The sequence below is a fragment of the Phanerochaete carnosa genome (assembly GCF_000300595.1).
Source record: "Phanerochaete carnosa HHB-10118-sp unplaced genomic scaffold PHACAscaffold_7, whole genome shotgun sequence".
NCBI classification, from domain to species: Eukaryota; Fungi; Basidiomycota; class Agaricomycetes; order Polyporales; family Phanerochaetaceae; genus Phanerochaete; species Phanerochaete carnosa.
This window is the reverse complement of record NW_006767634.1, coordinates 2,961,769-2,969,272: the sequence shown is the minus strand read 5'-3', so window position 1 is coordinate 2,969,272 and position 7,504 is coordinate 2,961,769. Positions and strand designations below refer to the sequence as shown.

At 52.2% G+C, this 7,504-nt stretch overlaps 3 protein-coding genes across 3 annotated transcripts; 1 reads left to right on the top strand and 2 right to left on the bottom strand.

The window, feature by feature from the left end:
• Window positions 1–893: 893 nt before the first annotated feature.
• Window positions 894–2,239, top strand: PHACADRAFT_186382 (uncharacterized protein). The gene is made up of 4 exons (XM_007398445.1): window positions 894–1,197; window positions 1,244–1,357; window positions 1,414–1,635; window positions 1,688–2,239. Exons 1-4 carry the CDS (start codon window positions 937–939, stop codon window positions 2,180–2,182), a joined length of 1,092 nt encoding a protein of 363 aa, XP_007398507.1. The 5' UTR covers window positions 894–936; the 3' UTR covers window positions 2,183–2,239.
• A 625-nt stretch (window positions 2,240–2,864) lies between these two features.
• Window positions 2,865–3,873, bottom strand: PHACADRAFT_211469 (uncharacterized protein; the record flags this gene model as incomplete). The annotated part of the gene is made up of 1 exon (XM_007398444.1): window positions 2,865–3,873. The coding sequence occupies one exon, from the start codon at window positions 3,871–3,873 to the stop codon at window positions 2,968–2,970; it is 906 nt and encodes a 301-aa protein (XP_007398506.1). The 3' UTR covers window positions 2,865–2,967.
• A 793-nt stretch (window positions 3,874–4,666) lies between these two features.
• PHACADRAFT_211468 (uncharacterized protein) lies at window positions 4,667–7,494 on the bottom strand (the record flags this gene model as incomplete). Its single annotated transcript, XM_007398443.1, has 4 exons — window positions 4,667–6,299; window positions 6,370–6,546; window positions 7,167–7,460; window positions 7,483–7,494. The coding sequence occupies 4 exons, from the start codon at window positions 7,492–7,494 to the stop codon at window positions 4,935–4,937; spliced, it is 1,848 nt and encodes a 615-aa protein (XP_007398505.1). The 3' UTR covers window positions 4,667–4,934.
• Window positions 7,495–7,504: the final 10 nt, after the last annotated feature.

The following is a 7,504-nucleotide window of genomic DNA, read 5'->3' as shown; positions in this document are numbered from 1 at the left end:
GACATTTCCGCGTGTTGCGTAAGCGGATAACGATCGCCGACTACTACGATCTATGCAGCTCCCACATACATATACGGTGACTGCAGGACATCGCCGTGCGACCACGAGACCAGTTGTATTGAATTACGAGGTCAATCGTGTTACGTACGAGACCGCATACCATGTGTCCGCCCACCTTTGGTACCGATTTGTCCTTGCATGTCTCGTTCTCACGAGGCTATCCGACATGTCCGCAACGCTGCAGCGCCTTTCTTGCGTCCACAGCGTCTGAGTACGTTCAGCTTGCTCCAGTACTGACACCGCCTCTGACGCTATTGTCACCACTGTAGCACGACCTACCAGTAGCGGCGAGCAGACCGTCGGGTCATGTAGTAAAATGAATGTGAACTTGGCTGACTGATGCGCTTACCGCCGGGATACGTTTTACTTTACTCGTGTAAAGCAATATGTCAAGTCAAACAGCAATCAGGCCTCTATCGACATGCAGAGTCCGGCTGAGCAACAATATTCGTCAATATTTAAGCAGGAATGCATATCGCGAGTCGGAGTGCGGTGCCCGTGAGTGACAAGTTGACAACGCAGCTGAACAGTGAGCGCTACTGCCGGCGGCTTTGAAACACGACCCCGCACACCTCTTACCGAACACATGTTGACTTTGACGTTGTTCCACCTTTGTGACGAGATAACCCCACCGGCGATATTGTTTTTCACATATTTATTGTGTTTATACAGTTGTTTAATGACCCGGGCTCAATTACCTGGGGACAAAGCACATTCAGCGCTTCAATGCTTTTTGATGGGGTCCTTGATGTTGTCACGGTGTGACTGTCCGCGTTTCAGTCACCGGGCACGCGGACGCGGCTTACCAGCGACTTCTACATCTTCCTTTGAACGCCCCACTATTGTATGCACCGAATTACATAATACCACTCCCACATGTATATGTCTACTTCCAAATTGCACAATACTTTACGAACTCCTTCTATGACTGTCCCTGGATGCAACCGCGCCATCTGGACTCCGGAAGACGACAAGATCCTGATGGATGTCCTTCTGGAGGCCAGATCCAGAGGGGAGGCATACGGTTCCCCACGCTGCATTGTCTGGAGACGGGCTGCTATCAAGGTCAACGCTGAGAGTACTGGCAAGTACGGTGCTGCAAAGACCGCAATGAGGTGCTTTGGCCACTTCCGCGCAGTATGTAAAATGATAATGCAGCTTATCTCTTCTGACCCTTATATAGCTCAAGGATAGGTTCTTGGATTTTTGCCGTTTGAGGAACCAGCCGGGTATAGGGTGGGACGACGAAAAGAAGATGCTCATCATTCCGGGTGACAAGTGGGAAGAGATAGTCATGGTGCGTGCCACGCGCCTTAACTGCTACCGTGCAGGTGTATAATCATCGATTTATAGGCCAACGGGCGTTACAAGAAATATCGTAGCAAACCCTGGCCCTTGTTTGAAAAGATGAAAGTGCTTTGTGACATGAACCGCCCTGAAGACGTTGCAGATCGACAACCTCTACCAGCCGCTCCGCAAACCGAGGCTGCACGTGAATCCCCAGCCTCCCCTGCTCTGGAATACGATGAAGAGGATGATTTCTGGCTTGAAGGCGACGACTCGTACAGCGCTCAGGTATGTCCTCTACCATGTAATATCACGCCCGCTTTCTGTTAAGCCTGCGCAGGCACCGTCTGCTTCAGCATCTGGCCCTGCACTATCCCAGCATACCGTGGGGAACCAGCGCAAGCGCTCGTCCAGCCCAGACCGCACATCCCGGAAGCGTCCGCGAGGCCCCCGGAACAGTACAACCACCTCTTCTGATTTTCCGCCGGTGTCGCCGACCATGACTAGGTCTATATCTGAGAACGCACATATGGGCTCAGCTCGTGCTCAGAGGGCCGCATCCCCGGCTGGTGGCGAGCATATCCACGGACGTTCGAGTCCGTCAGCCGCAGAGCGTCGCGCCAAGGCTATACATCTTATGGAGGACGACAACGAATACTCGGACAGTGAACAGGTGGCTATTATCGAGTTGTTCGAACGAAGCCCCGCCGTTGTGGACTCGTTCCTGGCTATTTCAAAGAAGCACACTCGCATACTCTACGTCCGTCATGCACTTTCAAATCATGCTCGCGATTCCTCGCCTCGTGCTCATGCTAACTCATGTACTATTATGTAGTTCTCCCGCATACTGCTATGAAATGTACGTGGCTTTCACGATGATATCTCCTTTTACGCTTGCCTCGTATCTCTTTCGGGATTGCGAGTGACATAGCCAGCATCGATCAGTTGACGGACATGTCCTATGCACGTCGCATGCCTCGACAGTCAAGTTTTGGAACGTCAACGAGCGAAGCTATTCTCTCTGACGTCATTGGAGGGCAATAGGACCCAGAGCAGTGTTGCCTGCAGGCGTCATGCTCGAGCAACACGTGTTTTTCTCGAGGCCGCCCCATTGACCGTGAGTACAGACGCACGGTGCTTAGTGCATCACAGAACTTCGCCTATTCATGGGCACAAAAAAGAGCGTTTCCGTCTGCCGAGGGGTCCTGAGCACGGGCCTTGAGCAGAGCGCGGCCGCCCGGTCCTTGCACAGCCTCTTGCGCGCGACGCGAAGTCCAGCATCTTTGTCTCTGCGTTAAGCCTGAGCACCTGGCGAACAAGCTTATGTGAGCTCGCTGTACAGTGGACGTTCCCAGCCAATTCTGGCAGCGACGGAGAGCAAATCGTTAGTTCGTATGGCAACAGTGGCTTGAGTTCAATCGATTTATACATGCGTGGGTATAGCGTCAAGAATAAGCACGTTCTGCTCACGTACATAAGAACACGTCAGAGAAAAAAAATTGGTCGCGACCGACGTGCAAGTTCGGCCAAGCAACGTTGCGTTGGCCACACGGAGCGATATTGACGACAAACCCTCCGAACTTCCCGAATTGGCGCACCGTGTAGACGAGGGAACTGTCACTAGAGTGACACCGGTGCGTCATCATCATCTTCCTCTCTAGCTTTTGCCCTCACAGCGCCACGAATCAGCGTCTTCTTTAGCGCATCAATCCTCGCAATAGTTCCTGTCGCTTCGAATTCGAATTCGTCCGCGCATGACTCTGATATTGTCCAACCCCGTGGCGGAGGTGGAAAGCTGTGCTCAATGACAGCATACGGAAAGATCTCTGCGAGGTAGGCGGCAACTTCAGCTTCTGCGCGGCGAGATATCTCGGACTTCCCGATGTGGAGGCATGACAGGGGGCACGAAGAGCTGTGGATACTGGCGTCGCACACCCAGTTATAGCCTACAGGGAATAGCTCGACCACTAAGGTTTTCAGGGTGTGACAACTCTGTGAGAAGAATGGCAGGTCCTCGAGGTGAAGCTGGTAACGGTTGGTCATATGGGGATAGAGCTGCAATTCCTGAAGATGCTCCCATGCAGCGGCGAGGTCACGGACGGCCTCCCTCTGGAATATAATAAGCACATACCCCAGACCAAACTTCCGCATGCCTGAGATTTGGTACAGAGGCGAGAGCGTGTTTCCATCAATGACCATGCTGTGCCAGTCGCTAAGGGTATAAAAATCGACCGTACAGTCTTGCAGGTGCTGAAAATGACTCATAGCAAACATGAGCCGCCCGAAATCCTCGACATGGGCTGGTGGTGCTGCAGTGATTTCGAGCGAGGTAAGGCGCAACGACGACAGGGTTTGCAGAAACAATGTGGCGGCGATGAGACCACGATCCATGAGTATGCTGGAATTGAGAAGAAGACGCTTCAGCGAGGGGAAGCCTCCCCATGCAGGAGAAGTCCAGGAGCCTTGATTGTTCTCGTCGAGATGTAGCCTTAGAGTAACCAAACGTGGAAGGCGCGAGAAATGCATGAGAACGTCGGATCGTGGCACCACGTAGGGGAAAATGAAAGTAGTTAAATGACTCAGAGAGATGATTGTTTGCAAGAGATCGGCAGTGAGTGTTGAACGGATTAGTGTCTCAGGTCACCCCACAACCAACGACCCGGAGCATCCCCGCCCCTCCTGCGAGAGTGCTCGGTAGTATGCGCTTTGTCCCAGAAATTGACTGAGAGCATAGTGTCCAGCTCTCTACAGAACATCGCAGAACATCGCATACTCTTGTACATGCAGCATAAAAAGACTGTTACGGTCCGCAGTGGAGTCAGCCTCTGCATAGACCTACAAAATGAGGCTGCCGGGCCTCTGCTCGTGGCACTGTAGTTGTTGCTAGTCGCCGTCTAGCAGAACCGCCGAACGATCATCGAGTAATGTGACGACAAGAACCTGAACCCTCATAGTATGTGCGTGCGGTCTGATTATAAGTGGAGGGACTCATTCCACTCACGTGCATATCGATGAGCTAATAAAATAAACCAGGCCGCGTCAGGCGAGGCAGTACGACCGGAAAATGACTCGCGCCGTGAGGTACGCTATTCATAAGTCAGCGATGAGCTAAGTGTTGTTGAAACGGACGGGTCTGGCTAGTGCTGACGGTCGCAAGTGTTGCATAAATTGAGATCTGTACGTAGATGGCTTCATCATGATGCGCGCTCAGACACTCGGCTCGCAAGTCGGGAGCGATCGAGGTTACGAAGCAGATCTTTGTCCAGTATATGGAATACTAAATACGGGCTACAGATATGGTAGAGAACAGTTACACTCGGAGATGATCTCTACCAAGCAGTGGAGAGGTCGAATTCTCGCCGATGAATCGTACTGACGGCTGGCTAACCCGAATAAAGCTACATGAACAAAAGTTTGAAGCAGGAGACACGACGATGGAAGATTACGAACTGCAGCGAAAATGGACACGCTCTATCTGATTCTGCACAGTCCGCAGGTGAATGCATGAAACGTACGAGCTGGTATTGGTGCCGTGTGCCGTACAGCACAGACGAGAGCAACATTGCTGGATCTACCACGCGGCGTCTTTATAACCTCCTGTGTCTGTCCTTGCCACTAGTGTCGCGGGCTAACTTCTTCTTCAGCTCGTTGATCCTTTCAATAGTTTCGCCCGCGTCCAATTCGCGCGCAGGCGGCCCGGACAGAACCCAGAGGAGTCTCTGACTCCATTCCCAGGTACGCGGACGAGTTGGAAAGTCGTGCGAAATAGTGGCAGATGGAAAATTATTTGCGAGATAGGCGGCAACCTGGAATTCTGCGCGGGGAGATATGTAGGATCTGCAGAGGTGGAGGTATAATAGGGGAGACGGAGGCTGATAGCGATGAGTCTCGACGTCACACACCCAGCCGTCGCCCACGGGAGTTATCTGGACAGTTAGTCTCACCAGACTAAGACAACTCCGCGAGAGGAAAGACAGGTCTTCGAGACGAAGCTGGCAATGGTGATCTGACCAGGGGACGAGCAACAGCTCCCGCAAGTGCTTCCATGTAGCTGCGAGGTTGCGGACGGCCTCTGGTTGAGATATTTTCGGTGTATGATGGTTGAGCTCGAACCACCGCATCCCCGTAATTTGATACAGAGGCGACAGCGTGCTCTCGTCGATAACCACGTTTTCCCAGTCGCCTGGAAGGACGTAAAACCGGAACTGTATCGAACAGAGTTGCAGACACTTCAAATGACTGATGGCTAACGTAACTCGTCCAAAATCTTCGACGGGAGTTCGTGGGGTTATGTAGATTTTAAGAGAAGTGAGGCTCGATCCTGAGAATGTCTGCAGAATTAATGAAGCAGGAGTGAGATTGTCAAGGCTGACTACGAGGTTTTTCAGTTTAGGGGACCTCCCCAAGGTAAGAGAACTCTGGGAGTTTTGGATGCTCCCGTCTGAGTCGGCGCAGAGACGCAGTTTGAGAGTAGTCAGACGCCGGAACCGGGAGAGATGCATGAGAACATCGGATCGCGGCGCCGTTTGGTGAAAGGCAAAGGTAGTTAAGCGGCTTAGAGAGGTGATGGTTTGCGACAATTCAGAATCAAGAGTACCTAATGTCTGGCAAGCGGCAAGGCTAAACCACAGTTGCTCGAGGGAGGGTGCATTCGTTCCTATATGCTTGAGAACAGTGCGCATTTCGTCTTCCATCGCAGGCTCATACCAGAAGGCAATCAGTGTATGCCGAATGAAGAGTGGAGCATATTTCGCGAGGGCCGAGCTATCCCAATCCAGGTGCGCAAGGTTAGGCAAAATGGGGCCGGGATAGTACCTCGCCAGTATCTCAACAGCGGCTGCGTCCACCGCGTATTTGGTGTGATTATCGTGACAGACATGGAGGGACTTCACTTGGCGAGCGTGATACCGAAACCTCTGCCAGTCGGCTGGCAACGGAGGTTTGATGATAGTCTATAGCCGTAGCATCGCAGATGAGATAAGAGGACGTTCACTCATACCACAGCGTATATGATAGGCTCACCAGGACATTGTCAGAGGCTTGAGATGCGCCTACCAGATAGTCTGGTAAACAGTTGATCAAGGGCTTGAGACCCTTTAGATCGACCCACAGCCTGTCGTTTGCCGGCTCGACAAACGCATGGCACACTAGCGCAATACTATGGAGCGTCGAGTTCATTCCGACATGTCCGACGATATTCTGCACAATTTCATCAATATTCAAGCAGGGATGCATTTCGTGAGTCAGTGTCCAGGAGATGACAGGCAACAACTCAGGTGAAATCGAAGGCGAGGCGCTACTGCCGCGGCCAGCGTTCGCACGGTAAAATATCATTTATAGCACTTTCTTATATTTACTTATCAACCTTCAAAACCTGATTTATATCTCGTGCGAGTTTAATATTCCCATGACTACGGCTCTTCGCAGCAGCCACAAAGATGTACGCAAATTAACGCCCGGAGAAAAGGCCTACCCTCATAACACAGAAATGCTGAAGCGAAATGATACGGTACACGGACGACACTGAGACTAAAGCACTCCGTGAAACAGCAATACTGAGGTTTAGACACGAAGGAACACCCGCCTCGCTTTGTCACCCAAACTAGGCCTGACGCTTCCATCTCGAGCGGGGTAGATGACGGACACACGCCGAGTCGTCACTACAGATGCGCCCTAGCATATGCCGTTAGCATGGACTACAAAGCTAGATAGAGGCGGGACACTGCTCACATACCCTGAAACGACAAGCCAGCAGCCGGCCCTCATGGCGCATCAGCATCACGAGAACGGCCTCGATGCTTCTTCGCGAGTTTCCGCACCTTCGTTGCTGTAGCCAACCTGGCAATACTCGGAGCAAGCTCTTCCCTCAGGGAGTTGATCCGCTCAATGACTGCGCCCGCCTGTACTTCGATCGGCCTGTGTTGCCGTTCCCAGAGCGTCGGGCAGAAGGTATGCTTGATGCTGGCTAGAGGGAAGATCCCTGCGAGATACTCGGCGACCTCGTCTTCCGCGAGGGGAGAGATCCAGGACTTGCAGAGCTGGAGACTTGATAGCTTGGATAGAGGGTTGATGTACTTGACGTCGCACGCCCAGTCGTTGGACACGGAGTGTACCTGAACAGTTAAGCTATCCAACGAACGGCAGCATCGTGAGAAAA

Coding starts and splice junctions, on each gene's coding strand:
- PHACADRAFT_186382 (XM_007398445.1), top strand. CDS start 937: ATGTATATGTCTACTTCCAAATTGCACAATACTTTACGAACTCCTTCT. Junction 1,198..1,243: donor GCTTTGGCCACTTCCGCGCA/GTATGTAAAATG, acceptor ACCCTTATATAG/CTCAAGGATAGGTTCTTGGA. Junction 1,358..1,413: donor AGTGGGAAGAGATAGTCATG/GTGCGTGCCACG, acceptor ATCGATTTATAG/GCCAACGGGCGTTACAAGAA.